Here is a 16,656-nt window from a genome sequence, read left to right as displayed (position 1 = left end):
CTCTAGAGCGCATGTGCGTCAAGGCGACGGATGACGCGTGCGGCGCAGGCGCCGTCGTCCAACTTGACTCGGGCTCCGCTCGTGGGGGAAGGTCAAAGGTTTCAATTCCGCCGGAGGGGCGTTTGATTGTCGTTTCCAACCGTTGGATTCGTGAGCTGCTTGCTTTATCAACCGTAGCTGAGTTCGAGTTCAGCGCGGTTTCCTCCTGAGTAAAACCTTTCTTCGCTTGCGGCTTTTTATTCCCAGGAGGGAATCCATCTTCTGGGTAAGCATTATGTGGGATTGAACGAGTTTTCCTCCGAAGGAAAGTGATGGATCGGAGCTTTTTTCGAAGTAAATGGCCCTGGATGGGCATCTGTGACGTCGATTCTTGCCAGTCGTAGGAACTTTTATTGATGAATTGCTGTTTTAAGCAATTTTAAAAAATATTACTATATACTTTTATTCTTTAAACATGAAAGCCAACTGAACATTTAAAAATTATCACAAATGTTATTGTCTGGCACCGGTTGCTGCTAGGTATCGACTAAGTTATTATTATTTAAGCCATGTGAGTCTGTTCTTTAGGTTCTTCCAAATGATTGATCGGTGGGGTTCTAGGTAAAATATATTTGTGGTAGGTCAATAGTACAGTAAATATACTATAGATGATGATAGGAATTGTGTTCTTTAAAATCTGTTTTAATAGAAGATGGGAGAAATGTTCTACACTTTTTAAAATATAAACACAAGCTTCAAAGTATCTCTATAGTGTATGCTTATGTACTATTTTGCACAATAATATCTGAATGAAAAATGAAAAGACCAAATGTGTTGGAAAAAGTGAGGCAATTATTATTTCTGGCATTTGAACCATTCTATATCCTTGGTACAAGTTCAACTGGTATTAAGCTCTTCCCAAATTTTCATTCAGGCAAGTTTTTCTTAACTCTGCCTGTTCTTCCAATGTCTGGTTCCATTTTCTTTTTCAGGTAGAAAAATGGCTGGCAACTCACCACAAATACAAATCTGCCCCTACTGCGGAAAGCAGTTTAAACGTCTCAAGTCTCACCTGCCTCACTGTAAGATGGCAGGTAGTGAAGATTCAAGAGAAGCTTTGCCTCTCAAAAAAGCTTGTGATTCTGAGGGGCTAAGTACTGAGAAAAAGAAAAAGATCAGAAGCTTAGAAGCTTCCCCCGAAGAAGAAAGCAAAAAGAGTAAAACTGACTTGGTAACAAAAAAAGGAAGAAGAAAAAATATTGGAGTAACTGAAACAGTTGTAAACAGCAACCTGCCTAAAGATAAAGATACAGAAAAGAAAATTAAAAGTGCTAGTGAAAAGTCTCCTCAAACAAGGGAAAATAAACAAAAAACTTCAGAAGAGCTTTCAGCACCAGTAGATTTGTTTCCAAAAACAAATCTTCCAGAGAAGTTATCCACAGTCGAAAAAAACAATAGAATTTCTTTACTTAAAGAAGAGATAATACCTGGTCTTAGTTTAGAATCACTGACACAAAGTGGAAAAGCCACTTCAGAACCACATCAAAAACCCTGCACAAAACAGAACGTAGAGTCACCTGGAGAGCAGCATGCATCCCTTTCAACAAATAATTTCATTGAGAGTCTTCAACCAATACATCAAGGACTTGGTCGCAGAATAGAACAGATCACTGCCTCTCATCATGTGACAGCATTAGAAAACAGATATGAATCCTCTAGTCATAGTTTGTCAAATGAAAATATCCTTGATAACAGTAAAACAGGACAGTGGCCTCTGAAATCAGTGTCAGCAGAAGCAAACATTGCTTTGGCCAATAGGCAGCAAATTATTACAGGCAATGTGGACAAGAAGAACATTTTAGAACTTGAAGGAAATTTCAAAAATCAAAGTACAGAAAATGACATATTCACAATTAAAGGATGCACATCACAGGGCCATGTTGTTGTAGACAGCTATGGAAAGGTTACCAGAGGTCCAGTCCACTTGTTTAAAAGTAAGTTAAATGCAAATTCGTTATTTTTGAAAGCAGAGGATTATCCTAAGGAACACCTAATTGATCCAGATCCTAGGCCAAATGTTTGTCATACATTCACAGAAATTCTCAGAGAAATGAAAGTTGATAAAACTTCTAGCTACTTAAGTGCTTTAGAGAAAAATACATATTTGTGCTCAAGAGCCTTTGAGACAAAAGAAGGTAAAAAATCAGTGATGAGTTTGAGAAAACCCTCACTCCAAAAGTTAAAAATGACTTCTTTTCCAGAACAAAGCATAAAACAGTCTTCATTAGGACTGGAGTGGTTCTCTGAACTGTATCCCAATTACCAGAGGCTGGGCTTACTTTTAAAGAGGCAATCAGAATGGGATACCAAAATATCAGAAGCTCACGTTCTGCTTTGTGGCAATCACAAAGGTAAAAGTTTTAAATTGCACAGAAATCAGAGAAGGAACATAGCTGCTCAATAGACTGTTTCAAATGGATATTAATTCATGTATGGTTTATGCTGTAAGAGAGACAAATACAGGTAGTCTTCAACTTATGACCACAATTGAGCCCAAAATTTATGTTGCTAAGTGAGAAATCTGTTAAATGAATTTTGCCCCATTTTACGACTTTTGTTTCCATATTTGTTAATTGAATCACGGCAGTTGTTAAATTAGCAACACAGTTGTTAAGTGAATCTGGTTCCCCCACTGACTTTTCTTGTCAGAAGGTTACAAAAGGAAATCACATGAGCCCGGAATGCTGAAATGGTCGTAAGTGTGAAAAATGGTCATAACTCATTTTTTTCAGTGCTGTTATAACTTTGAACCGCCACTAAGCGAACTGTTGTGAGTTGAGGACTCTCTGTATTGATGTGCATAGTATAAGTTACTGTTCGATAGAATCAGTGTATTCCCTGAGGCATATTTAATTTCAGTTTGTCAGTTAGCCTAAATTGAATTCGTTGTGCAAGGGCAAACTAGGACATTCTTTGAAATAGCATTCTTTAAATTGGGATTTATTTAAGAGGCTGAGAATGTTGTTCTAAGCCCCTCCTTGAGAGATGGAATGGCTGTTAAATAGATGCATGTGTAACTTAAGTATATGTCTCTTTGCATTTTTTGTCCTTATATATAGCAGAATACTTGTGTGCACAGAAACATTTTCACATACTTTGGGAATGCAAGCAAACTACCTGTAGAATCTATATAAAAATCCTTTAAAATGTTTTGAGATATTTTATGCTTAACATATAATGCTGTGTTTCAGAGTATATTCTTTAGCACCGAGTGTAGGGGTGTCAAACTCAGTTTCATTGAGGGCCGCATCAGGGTTGTGTTTGACCTGCGGGGGACATGGCCAGTTCAATATCACTCATGTTGGGGGCGTCTGTGGATGCCTGAGCACTCTGCTAGTGAAAATGGGCTCTGTTTTCAACTGCGATGGCCTTCTGCAAAACAGAGCTCAGAAGGGCCGCATGCAGTCTTCCCAAGTTCCATTTTTTGCTGGCAGAGGCATAGCGGGCTGGTCCTTTGCTGTTTCCAGTGCGGTCCCATGGGCCAAATCTAAGCACCCCGCAGGCCGGATCCAGCCCCTGGGCCTTGAGTGTGAAACTCCTGACCTAGTGCAAAATATATGCTATTAAGCGATTAAAATTGAATCCTGGGAATCAAATATTGTTAATAGAATGTACAGGCACACTGAAATAATACATAGTAATAAAATAAATCCTAAAACAACCTATAGATAGGATAATATTTTACATGTCTGAATGTATAAGATATTGCAAATGTGGTTCTGTTTGATGCATTGTGCTAGGCCAAAGCATATTTATCCATGACTTATTAAATAACCTACCATTCTCTGCACATGCCAAACCAAAGCCACATAAGCTACATTGTAGCTTGGCATATAATCACAGAGCCACACTTTTTCCTGCTACGGGCATGGCAAATTTCTAGAAGAAACCACTCTACATAGCAATAGCACTTAGACTTATGTACCGCTTCACAGTGCTTTACAGCCCTCTCTAAATGATTTACAGAGTCAGTCTATTGCCCCAACAATCTGGGTCCTCTTCTTACCCACCTTGGAAGGATGGAAGGCTGAGTCAACCTTGAGCCTGGTGGGATTTGAACTGCCAAATTGCAGGCAGCCAGTAGTCAGCAGAAGTAACCTGAAGTACAGCACTAACCACTGCACCACCAAGGCTCTTATGGATTGTAATGAACAAAATTGAGGATCAGATTATGTTGGTTTAGTTTTTTTAAACCGGTTATATTACAAGGAAACGAGAAAAAACATTCTTTTTTTCTGCCAAAATGTTCTACACTGTTGCTTCCCTGCAAAAAACAGCATGAAAATGGTTTCTTTAGACATCCTGCTTTCTAGGTGCAGAGATTACTTTTATTCATAATATATCCCCTTGGTTAACTATTGTTCTGATCACAAAATGTATATTGGAAGAATCTTAAGATAGAGATGCTCTATCAAAACACTGTTCTAAGCCCCAACAGCCAGATTTGCACTTTAGGTGGGACATTTCATGCTTACAACAAATTAGAGTGAAATGAACTTTAATTGTACCTATTCAGAAGTGCAATTTAAATCTTTTTTAAGCTTGCTTTTGCTGTTCTTTGCAAGGTAGGATATTGTAATTCAAATATTATCTTGCAAGCCAACATACTGCTGTCTGCATCCTCACCGACTAGAATACACATGCAAATGAACTGACACAAATTCAGAATGTTAGGAACCATAGTCTATTCACTGACCATCCATTTTCTTATTAAACTAACTAAAAATAAATGCACGTATTCCCATGTACATTATAGCTTAAATTGGAGGGAAGCACCAAATATTCTACCAGGAAATACTACAGTACATTGGTGTACCTAGGAAGAAATGAAAATAGGTGCTATAGTCAGCCTTGGAAAGTTGAAAAGAGGGCTTGCATAAAATATAAACTAACATCATTCTAACTGTTCTGTCTCCCAGTTCCTCTGCCAGAAAAGAATCTAAAGGTTATCAAACCTCAGGGTCTGCCACAGAGGATACTTGAAGCAACATTCAGAGGTGAGAGGAAGTTGCATTCTGCTTTGAAACGGATAAAAGCTTTGTTATAATAACCAGGGACTAGCAGGGGAAGATGGCTGGAGTCTAACTTTTGTTGTGAATGATAAAGGAAGTATCATTTTGCTTGTATTTCATAAAACTACTTGTTCTTCAATAGCCTGGAACGGATACTTGAACAGGAACATTAATGTGAAAAAGTATGGATTGCCTGGGATTTCTCTGATGCTGCTGGGCTTGTGTACCTTTGGCTATGCTTGGAGAGATCACATTAGTAAGTGTTTCTTCCCTTGTATTTACAATTTTATCAGAGAAATGGATTATATGAGTGTTGATAGGTTTGGACTTGGAAATGGGTTAAGTCTGTATATGTCAGTGGCTGGATTTGACTCTAAGCCTTTAGTTATTGAAAATACCTTGCATTATTTTTGAAAGCCATAATTTTTTTAGTTATAGTTTGTTGAATATGCCCTATTGAGTAGATTTATACATTTACGAGAAACGTAAGTCATAATTTAAAAACTGCAAGTATTAATTCCTAAGCCAAACCCAAACATAACACATAGCTTGGTGTGGTGTACAAAATAGTTTGAATTCTAAGTTTTACTGCATAAATACATAATTATTATAACTTGGATACTTTCACAAAGCAGAATTATGCTATTCTGTTTGAAAGTAAGATCTTGAGTTTTAGCCGAGTTTTACTCCCAACATTGGATGGTGCTTTAGGTATTTATATTTATTTGAATATTAGGGAAAATCAACAGGGAAGTTAAATTGATGTAGATATATCTGTGCTACAATGCATATCATTACTATAATAACTCTTTTGTCTTTTGTTCCTGCTCCTGTAGAATTTAAGCAGAGGAAATACCCAGATGAAGATGCAACAGTATAAATATTATGCATTTGCATACTGCTCAATCATGCAACTGGCCAGTAAAATGGATATTATTTGTGCTGCAGAAGTAACATGACAGTATTTTGACTAGTCACTTGGGATCTCTTTAGAAATGGTAACCTCCTGTGGTATGTTGGTTAAAAAAAAAAACAATCTCGTAATCCTGGCTTTATTCTTGGGCAGGATCTGATGTCCATTTTGCACCATCTGCAGTGTTTATTTGAGACTCCTTTTGACCCACAGAATGTAATTAGTGGAGAAAGTGCTCTCTGGGCTGTCCTCTGCCACCTGGGTCCTCTGTAAGTGCTGGGAGTGGAAGAGCACAGCGGGCCACATCCAGGAAATGGTTTCAGTGGACCATAGTGGGGGAAGACAAGACATCCCACTAGGGTACATTAGGGCTTGATTTTCTTCCCTGTCCTGTTAAACATTCATGTGGAAGTGCTGGGAGAGATTCTCTGTTGGTTTGGTATGATGCCACCAGTATGCTGATGAGCCATAACTCTTCATTACACTGGAAGCTTAACTGGGGGAGTTGTGGAAGTCCTGACTTGAATGGAACAAAACTGACTGAATTGAAATCCAACAAGACAGAGTTGGGTTTATTGTGAGGCAGGTGGTTCCTTATAGCAGCGGTCCCCAATCTTTGTGGCTTGGTAGCCTGGCTGGGGGGGGGGGCCCTGTGACTGGTGGGCCAGTGTAGCGTGCACCCCTTGCACCAGCACTGGGCTGGTGCACATGTGCACAAATGCCTGCCAGTCTACCACTTGTGCAGGTTGAGCCACACACGTGTGCAAGCTCTGGCCAGCCACTCATGCAACCCAATTCTGAATACGCCATGGCCCGGTAGTGGGCCACAGCTTGGAGGTTGGGGGCCCCTGCCTTATAGAGCCAGGCTGTAAGCCCTTTTAGTTTTGAATTCTGAGACCAACTTTTTGAACCAGATATATGGAGAAAATAATTACCAAGATCTTTGCATTCTAGAGTAATCTTCACTGTTTTCATCTAGCTGCTACAGACAGAACTTTCCAGGTGCTTTACAGATAGTTGTATATTTGGTATTTTGCAATGGCTTCGGTATTATGTAACCAAAATGTAACTGTTTCCAAAACAGTCTTTTTCTAGGAGTGGCTGTTATGCAAATACAGACCTTACTATTGCTGTCCCCTTGAAAGTCCAGTCACAACACTGAATCAAAGAACACTCCTGTCTGCACATTAGCAGTAGCATAGCTTCCATCTCAAATAATTCAAATCAAGAGAGCCAAACTTTCAGCTAACCATCAGCATTGCCATTTTGTGGAATTCATTTCGGTTTGTTCTTTAATTCAGCTTATTTTGCTCAGGCAACCTGCCAGTCACTTCCTTGTATTAAATCTTGAAAAATGAGATACTTGGGCCCAGCAGCTTCCTGTAGCTATTAAATAAGAAATACTTCCAGAGGATTCTGTCTTATTTCCAACCACTCAAGTGTGTATTACAGTGGTTAGCCCAGCTGAAATAGGTTCATTTCATGGGCTCATTTTAGCCCAAATATCAGTGTCATTCAGCTAAAGATTTGAGACAAGTGTATTTGGGGAAGCATGGAATCCATCTCCAGATACAGAAAAGGAATAATTTTTCGTTGTATTTGAAGGTAACGATTGTGCATTCCAGCACTTTATTACCACCTACCATCAGGCCCATTACTTGCTTCCGATTGTCATGATGCATCAATGTTAGCGCCAGTGAGCATCTTACAAAGAAAGTGGTGCATGTTTGTTACAATATTTGGCCTGTACAGCACAATATTTTGGTTGCCTCTTTGACTACTTGACGGGTCAGGTGGTTGTTGTTTTTTTAAGCAAATTTTATTGATTTTAAAAACAAGCAAACAAAACAAAACATCATTAGACATTAAAAACATAAAACCTCTTTCCATTATAAATCTTTACAAGGCAGGTAACACATTATTTTATATCACATACTTATAATTTATTCCATTCCATGTAGACACGTAAATTCCCTTTAACAAATTTCACATTATTTCTCTTTACTTTTATTCAATCACATTTCCAATTTATCTGCTATTCAATCATCACATTTATATTTTCCTCTGGCTTGTTTACAATTGTTCTCATCTGGCCTTCCTCCGAGATTTTATTAATTCTCAATTAAACACACACACATAAAACACAAAAACATAAAACTTCCTTTTAGAAAGTAACTTGGCCCCAGATTACCTCTTTTTGTATGGACTTCAATTAAATTCATGCTCTTCTTATATACCATTACCTATCTTGTTTACCGTTCTATATCTTCCATATAACTCCTCCCCACTTTTCCCTCTTCTTAATTCTATTTTATATATTTCATCTTGCTTTAAGACAATATTTTTATATCTTTTGTCCATTTTTCCATTTACATCTATCTCATTCCCAACATAAAAAAAGGATAATTTCCCCTGAAGTCACTAATCAGAGTATGATGCCTTTCTATCATTCCCCTAAATTAAAGTTTGAAATAACACCTAAGTCCCAATCTGATTCTGCTTAGTACATTCTACTATTTCAAAAACAAATACTACAATAATAAATCTATAATAATCAACACATTAGCCCATTAAACTCTATATTTAAACTAATATTTTAAACATTTCCTTTAATATCTTATTAAAACTTAAAATCATTATTAAACATTTTAACATTATACCTTAATATTTTAATCTTTTGTTAAATCTTATAGAATTCTAATTGTCTATTTTTAATACAAATACAACTGCTACAATACTATCATGTGTACTTTGCAGAATCCCCTTTTTTTTTTAAAAAAAACCATACATTACCCTTTGTCCCTAAAAAAAAATTTCTTTTTCCCATCTTGTTTTATACCTTTGTAACTTTTTTCCCCCTTTTCCCTTTCTTTCTTGGCCCACCTAGACTTTTTACCCCTCCTCTCCAAACCTCTGCCTTCTTGGCTTCCCCTTTCTGTTGCATTCTTCTTTCCTTTTGCTTTCTGGCATTATATTGTTTTTGCATCTTATTTTTCTCTTTCATAAATATTTTTTTATTTCTTAAGTCCTTCCTTTTCCCTCCTCTCTTTCTCCTTTCTTTCTTAATCACACATTTAATTCATTAAAAATGGCTTCTTCTTCCTCCGTTTCTTCCAGCTGTTGTTTAATTTGCTGACACATAGCAAGCGCCATATCTAGAAAACAAAGAGCTTCTCCCATAGCGTCCTTGCCTTCTTTCCTTATTTTTAGATATTGTTTTTTTAGTTCATCGAGAGATAGAGCCATTATAAACTTTTTCTTCTTTCTGCATCCTTCTCCTCTTATTAAGCCAATCAAATATTTCCAAACTTAAAACATTCCCCCAGAGTCATCAAACAGTCCAGGCAAAGCACAAACTTCTTCCTTTTACAGTTTCTCTTCCTGGGGTTAAGTCAATTAGGGGAAAAAACCCAATCTGTATTTTAAATCTTTTTTGCAGTTAGCTTCTAATCTCTATCTTCAAAGCATCTTCTCCAACAAAGTCTTAAAATATTTTTTTTCCCCCAAGCCTCTCCCTTCCCACTTGTAACAAAGGGCTTTAAGTTTTTACCTTCTGTTAGAAAGCAGTTTTTCCATATCCATTTGTTAATTCCATAAGGGAGGGAGAGTAACTTTCCCTTTCAACACTTTCCTTTGCCACTGAAAACCTCCATTGGGAACATTGTAGCATCCAAAAAGAATAGTAATTTTCCAGGTATTAGATATGTCCTTAAAGTCCCGGTTCAGCCAAGAAAAAACTTTCATTTTAAAACTTCCTTCTTCTTCCCCCTGCACATTCTTAATCCAGTTGCCAGCTTCTTTGTGGCGGCCATTAAGACCGCCGCTCCACTGCCTTGAGAAAAGGGGGTTATTGCCAGCTGGGGAGGGGGTCTGCGATACCCCTCAAACCCGGGTTAGATGGTTTTTCTAATGTCAGTGTGTATGATTCATTGGAAGAAAGGATTAAGCAAGACAGCCACCTTCTTAAGGCCTGTGTCAAGCAAGCATCACTACCCTCAGAGGTCTCAGCTCAAGGTAGGTGTAGCTGGGAAGATGAAACTCAGGAGACCCTCTGGGTAGTGCTTTCACTGCCATCCGTTAGCCCAGAAAGGTGGTTGATTCTGTCTCAGGGATATCTTGAAGGATTTGCTGCTTACATTGGGCCTCCCACACAAGCGAGATAATACCTGCAAATCTGGCCAACTACATTGCAGAGTCGCCTTGCGGCAAGATGGGCAGCAAATAATTTTATAAGCAAATTTAATAAAGATTCAGTTCCTATCATCTACTTGGTACATTATAGATCTTATTCAGATATAAACACAGTATATGGAACAGGTACAGCCTGGCACTCTTGGAAGCAGGACCACCTGTCCAGAAATAAGGCAGTTTCTTCTGGAACATTGCCCCAGGAAAGCAGGAGCAATCTCACTTCCTTGACTTCTGATAAAGTGGCTTTCTGTGACTTGCTACACCCTTTATGACTGTGAATGAAGAAGGGCCCCTCTTGGCAACTATTGTAGGAAAATGAATGACATGCTTCAAAAATTCCAAATAAACTTAGTGGTGCCCAAATGTTGCCTCTTTACTATAGACAATGTCCTACTGTAGTTAAACTGGTGGGTTTATCAAATCAATCATGACGCAGGATAGGGGTAGCAGGTGAACTGCTTTTTTTCTTAGAGCTTAAGAAGGAAAGCACAAATGGATTCAATCAATGCCATGTTGAACAGATACCATCAAATAATCAATAGTATTACAACAATGATTTTTAAAATATTACAGCAGAGAAGTAACATTAATAATACAGTATAGTACTTCTGGAGAAAGAAATCCATGCCATTAAGCACGGTAACTCAAATGTCCTTTGATCGGAACCTTGTTTGTAGAAAAAAAAAAAAGCACTTTTTTAAAACCAAAGCTGATTTTTTTTTGTACAAAAATAACTCTGGGTTTATTTTCCACTTTAGAATTAGCTATAGTAACCTCATACCCTCATTTAATTGACAATAGTTGGGAAGTTTTGTGCTCATCTTGACTGTTTAAGAGAATTTGGTTGAATTGAATTGCATCTGGCACAATGTATTTTATCATTTAGGGTTTTTTTTTTTTTCATTTCAGGAGTAATATCTGTACATTGATTAAATAAAGAAATAAGTGTGAATAGATTTCAAATAACTTGACTCTGCTTAGGACTTACTACTGCCAGAAGGTCAATCTGTGAAGCACAAGAGGTGGGCCAGGCAGAAGTCTAGGCCCACTTAATGATTTGGTCCCCTGTTGGCTGCCCATCTTCGGTCATCCTTCTACAGGCTTTCTAGGATAGCCTCCCCCAAGTATTAATATTCATATTTATTAAATTTCAGATGCCATAACGTGCAGTCATAATGGTCAGGTTCTTAGAGCAGCAAAGCAATAACAATAGTGACATTAAAACCAATCAATAGAATGTCTTAAAATTATGGACTTAAAATAAATGTGAAGGACCTAAATGTTTTCATATGTAGCTGTCAGTACATTTCCGGGATCAACCTTCAGGATGACAATCACTTAGAAAAGAATTGCAAACTATTATGTTATTTATATTTTTGTAAAATAAACATTTTGGATTTTCTATTGTTAACTTTAGTAATAAAATTAATAAAATGCCTTTTTCTAAATCTGTTTTTGTCACATCTTGTTTGTTTCATTATTATTACCGCTATTTTTTGTATGATTTTTTATTTGCATGTTAATTGCTCGGCGTCTAGCAGGGCTCAGTGTCTCTAGCATGGCTCTAGCAAATGCTATTAAATAAATGACTGAAGTCACAATAAACAAATAGAATTCAACACAGTAGTAAAGTCACAGATAAACATGATCTAGTATAAAACATAATGCAGATGAAATACTAAAATCACTGTTAGTAACGAGTTATACCATAGCAATGAAAGTGTAGAAAATAATAGAAATATTAGAAATCCAAAATATTGGCATGCCAAAGAAAAGTCAGCAAGATGACCACCAGTCTGCCTTCCCTTGGGAAAGCATTTTAGAGTTGGGACTGCCACTGCATGGAAAGCCATGGTTAAAATATTGACTTAATGTACCATATTTTTCAGAGTATCTGGAGTATAAGATGCACATTGTAAAATACTGCCTAGTTAAGGTCCTTCTTGAAAGAACAGAGACATTACTTGAAGAAATAGGATTTCAATCAATTAACGAAGTTGAAAGCCTGTGAACAATTCTGTTGATCTCAGATGATCTGCTTGCAGAAATATAACTGAAAAGAACACATGGCATTTATGTACTGCCTTAAATAAGAGAATTATGTGTTACATGCCAGTCAAAAACGATCATCTAACCCAGTGGTTCCCAAACTTTTTCAGTCCACCACCCCCTTGGTGCTACAAACTCATCCTCGGTGTCCCCTACCCAGGGGTGGGATTCAAATTTCTCTGGGCGTGGCCTAATTTGAGGGTGTGGCTTGCTGGTCACATGACTGGCTAGTGTGGCTTGCTGGCTGGGCATGGCTTGCTGGTCACATGACGGGGTAGGTGTGATTTGGTGGTCATGTGACTGGGTGGGTGTGGCCAGGTGACTGGCAAACCAAATACAAGTGATCCTCACTTAATGGCTCATTGTTTAGCTATGACTGGCCTTCCCAGAGATACTTGACCCATTTTTGGAGTTTTGACAGCCATGCACACACATACACACGCACTCCCTTCTAACCCTGCTGGAGCAGGACATTGCACTAGAATCAGCAAAGCATCTCTAGATTCTAGCAGTGAATAAAATCTAATCAGAGATGCTTTGCCGATTCTTGTTGATTTGTTTTATTTGTATCTCTTTATGTTGCTGAATTGCATTGACATGTGTGTCCCTTCTTGTACACAACCCAGAAGCTTTTGTGATTCTTTGCAGCAAAAATTACCGACCTCTGGCTTTGCTCTACTTTTCAAACATGCCGACACTGCTGCGTTCTAGGTGCCGGCCCCACAGGTCGGCACCCCCCCATTGAGCCCATTGCACTGGAGGGACCTGCCCAAGCAAGTCAAGTCAGTGGGGTGAGCCTGGGAGAGGGAAAGAGAAAGAAGAGAGAGAGAGAGAGAGAGGAAGTAAAGAAAGAGAAAAGGGAAAGAAAGAAAAAGGGACAAAGAAAGGGGGGATGGAAGGAAGGGACAGAAAGAAAAAGAAAGGAGGAGGGAGGAGAAAGTGAACGAGACATCTATTCTAGTCCAATCACCTGCTCCAGCAGGGTTAGAAGGGAGTGTGTGCTTGTGTATGTTCTTGTAATTTACCAGTACATTTTGGTTTTGCCTTCTACAGAATTGGCACTGATACATTGGGGAAAAGTAATTTTTAGAATGGAGATCTGGTCCAATGAATCCTGTTTAAAGCCTCAACAAAATGTGAGAGCTTCCTGATAGTCTTGACCATGTTTTGTCCACAAAACCTTTAATAGAAGCCAAAGATGTTTCAATGTGCTGGCAAAGATGTTTCAATGTGGTGCATTTCAATCTGATGCATCAGGTGTCTCTCTCTCTCTCCCCGCACCCTCCTAGACTGGCTTTGCTCAACTTTCCCAATGTGCCTGCAAGGCTGGCGCTTTGAATATGGATAGCTGGATGGATAGAGACAGAGACAGAGAGAGACAGGTAGGTAGGTAGATAGATTGGTAGACAGGTAGGTAGATAGGCAGGCAGGCCTTTTGGATGAATGTATGGATAGGTAGGTAGGTAGATCTATATTGGTAGGTAGGCAGGAAGGTAGATAAGTAGGTAGGCAGGAAGGCAGGCAGACAGACACTTTGGATGTATGTAAGATAGATAGATAGGTGATAGATAGATAGATAGATAGATCTATATTGGTAGATAGGTAGGTAGGTAGACAGAAAGGCAGGCAGACAGACAGGAAGACCTTTTGTATATGTATGTACGTATGGATGGACAGACAGAAAGAATGACTGTGACAGCAGTGGCACTTTGAGAAAGTAGAGCAAAGCCAGAGTGGGAACTGAAGTCCACACAAGTTGCCAAGGTTGAGAAACACGGGCTGAATATATTAACCCAGCCATTCTGGTTTAGAGTTTAGCATTCTGTTTGATTCCGGCTTAGTCAATGACTAAACCATGGCTAAGATCTTCCTGATCCTTAATGCAGCTGCCCCTCTGCCCCTTCTCCAGCCCCCTTTGGCATCCAATTTTGCAATGCCAACCTCCCCGGGGCAGCGATGCAGCCGACCTCACCCTCTTTGCTTCAACCGAAGGTCCACTTCCGTCGGGCCAAGCAAGGGGACGTACTCTGCACACGCTCAGAGACTCCCAACTTCAGTGAAGCGTTCCGCCCATCTGTATGCTCCGCCCGGGCGGAGAAAGGCATGCGGAAGCAGCCCAGACCAGGGGAGGCGGAGGAAACGATCGCTTGGAAACTAAGCAAGCAAGCACAGGGCTCGGTCGGAAGAACCGGGCTGCAGAGGGAGGCTAGGTTCTAGGTCCGGGACGGCCACGTACAGCCGAACCGAACCGAACCGAACCGAGCCACGCGCTTTGGAAAGCTGCAGCTGCACCCATCCGCATCCTGCGCGCAAGCCCGGCCGGCTGGAGAGGCGCAGGCCGGGCGGGCTCCCTTGTTCTCCGGGGAAGGGGGCCCCCAGACCACCCACCCCTTCCACTGCACGCCTTGGGAGGGTTTTGCTTTCGGGCCTTCTGGCATGCCTCCACCGCTTTCATCGGAGAGGGCAGCCTGCAAGCTAAGGCGCCCTCTTTCCACCACCTCCCCCGCCCCCGGCTTGGCAAGTCTCACCGCGCGCGGGTTCCACATTCGAGGTGCCGGCTACGGAGCCATGTAACAGTCAATGGGCTGCGTGGCCGGCAGTCAGTGAGCCTGCAGGGCCGGCCCCCTTGCCTCTTACCGCCCCCCTAAGGCATCCCACCGCCTCCCAGGGGGCGGCACCGCCCATTTTGGGAACCACTGATCTAACCCAATACATATAGGAGCTTACATAAGACCCCAAACTGGCATATAGTGTGTAATTTTGCTTTCTTCAAAGGTTCAAGTTACAGTAGAAGACTTCCCTTTTATCTGAAGGTGCAGACATAGCCTGCTGTATTGGCTACTTAGGAAACAGCAGATTGAATCTCTCATTCAGTAGTTTATAAAGGCCCTCTCTAACCAGAGGCTGCTTTTATTTGTTCCTAAAACAATGGATCAGTGTCCCAGACTAGCATTTCTGTTGTAATGAGGATTAAGCATAGGATAGATCCTGCATTGTCTGCTTATGTATTTGCTTACACAACAGGGAGCGGACTCTGGCACTCTGGAAGAGTGGAGATACAGAGAGCCTTAATATCATTTGACATTTCTCTTTACAAATCAGTCCATTATCATTTCTAAGCTACATTTATACATACCAGATACAGGCCATTCCCTTTCCCTGTCATTTGCATTATACTGTTAGGACAGATTCGAAACTTGCTTACATAAAGATTTCAGGCCATTGTAAACCAACACATCACAAGGAAAGCCTGAGACAAGTCACATTTTTAATGGCTCCAATCACTGAAACTCAACTCTTATTAGCCTTGCCATGACAACAGGCTTAGTCACTCAAGTGCCAAGAGGAACACAGAGATCAGGTTTGACTCTCCCTAGAGGACAGAAGGCAGGGTCAGTTTGGACCTCCCACATTCCCATTGTGTTGCACCTTGAGCACTGTGAGGCTTCATAGATTAAGGCAGGTTGCACAAGAATTGGAGGATTGTACCACAGGCAGTTAAGGTCAAGGCTGGAGTAGAAACAGCTGCAGGTGGATGAGATACAGTTTGATAAACCACTGCCATATGCTGGTATACCCAAAGCGTATAATCTTTTAATATTAAGAATCTGTACGTGTTGATACCATTTAGTGGAGAGAAGTGGGAGCTGTCATTCTTTGGACAGCTCTGTAGTTAGGATAATTTTTTGAGCAGCTTGTAAAACAAGGGAAAAAGAAAAACTTGCAGTAAAATGTTGGGTGTCCCTGAAAGGAATGCTATTGCCTCATGTTTCAGTTTACTGTGGTCTTGGATGACGCCAGGCAGGCAGACAGAATTATGGCTCACCAAGCTGAATATCGAAATTCTGTTGGTCTCAATACAAGAGTTCAAGGTTGAACTGTGGAGGTCTTGGTGCTCTCTAAGCTTGTTTATTTGCAGATGTTTCATTATCCAGCTAGATAACATTATCAGTTGAAATGTGTATGTGTGAGGGGGGAAGGAGGGTTGTTGCTTATTTATACTGCCTTGAAGTTTTGGAAGAGGTTTAGTTTATGGTCTACCAGTGAGTTACAGTAACTTGCTATAAGGTTCAAATGCTTTATAGATTGCAACTACCGACAGTCAAAATTATATGTAGACCTTGGTTCAGTGTCATCAGCCTGTATGACTTGGCAGTTCTTATAGTCTTCCATATATTCCTCCAAAAGTAATGTTTTGTTAGCTATTGGGATTCAAACCATTCAAAGTTCCAAACAGGGACCTTGCTCAGTGTAATATTGCTAGAACCTTATATCCAGTCAATGTTTTGGATTACAATTCCCCTCCCAACTGCCAATGCTGCCTGGGGTTTATGGGAAAACCACTTCCATGAACTATTGCTGAATGGAGGCAGGATATGAGTACCAGGCCAAATTACATATAAGTGACATAATGAAGTGAAGCTTTTGTTGCCCCAGGGTGTTGACAGCAAA

General features: G+C 40.0%; 1 protein-coding gene and 2 long non-coding RNA genes across 9 annotated transcripts; 2 read left to right on the top strand and 1 right to left on the bottom strand.

The window, feature by feature from the left end:
• Window positions 1-72: 72 nt before the first annotated feature.
• On the top strand, window positions 73-11,603 carry MTNAP1 (mitochondrial nucleoid associated protein 1). Of its 7 annotated transcripts, none has more exons than XM_026701730.2 (5): window positions 73-265; window positions 972-1,973; window positions 5,194-5,307; window positions 5,888-7,757; window positions 9,862-11,603. In XM_026701730.2, exons 2-4 carry the CDS (start codon window positions 980-982, stop codon window positions 5,929-5,931), a joined length of 1,152 nt encoding a protein of 383 aa, XP_026557515.2. In that variant the 5' UTR covers window positions 73-265; window positions 972-979; the 3' UTR covers window positions 5,932-7,757; window positions 9,862-11,603. The 7 variants fall into 7 exon arrangements, with proteins under 7 accessions (XP_026557515.2, XP_026557512.2, XP_087781128.1 ...); XM_026701727.2 differs by having other exon boundaries at window positions 972-2,390; XM_087925002.1 differs by adding an exon at window positions 4,959-5,036 and having other exon boundaries at window positions 972-2,390; window positions 5,888-11,603.
• Window positions 7,398-12,698, bottom strand: LOC148127034 (uncharacterized). Its single transcript, XR_015741848.1, has 2 exons — window positions 11,994-12,698; window positions 7,398-11,955 (listed from the first exon to the last, which is right to left on the bottom strand). It is a non-coding gene; the product is annotated as an uncharacterized LOC148127034 (long non-coding RNA).
• A 985-nt stretch (window positions 12,699-13,683) lies between these two features.
• On the top strand, window positions 13,684-13,890 carry LOC148127033 (uncharacterized). Its single transcript, XR_015741449.1, has 2 exons — window positions 13,684-13,748; window positions 13,781-13,890. It is a non-coding gene; the product is annotated as an uncharacterized LOC148127033 (long non-coding RNA).
• Window positions 13,891-16,656: the final 2,766 nt, after the last annotated feature.

This window comes from Pseudonaja textilis, chromosome 2, assembly GCF_049901715.1.
Source record: "Pseudonaja textilis isolate UNSWEBS1 chromosome 2, rPseTex1.2, whole genome shotgun sequence".
NCBI lineage: Eukaryota > Metazoa > Chordata > Lepidosauria > Squamata > Elapidae > Pseudonaja > Pseudonaja textilis.
Note: the sequence above shows the minus strand (reverse complement) of the source record. Positions and strands in the feature narration are given on the sequence as shown.

What these genes read in the sequence shown, in the direction of transcription:
- MTNAP1 (XM_087925001.1), top strand. Translation starts at nt 980, where the DNA reads ATGGCTGGCAACTCACCACAAATACAAATCTGCCCCTACTGCGGAAAG. An exon ending in GCTTTGTGGCAATCACAAAG is followed by an intron (nt 2,391 to 4,958) that starts GTAAAAGTTTTA and finishes TCTGTCTCCCAG; the next exon opens with TTCCTCTGCCAGAAAAGAAT. An exon ending in ACTTGAAGCAACATTCAGAG is followed by an intron (nt 5,037 to 5,193) that starts GTGAGAGGAAGT and finishes GTTCTTCAATAG; the next exon opens with CCTGGAACGGATACTTGAAC.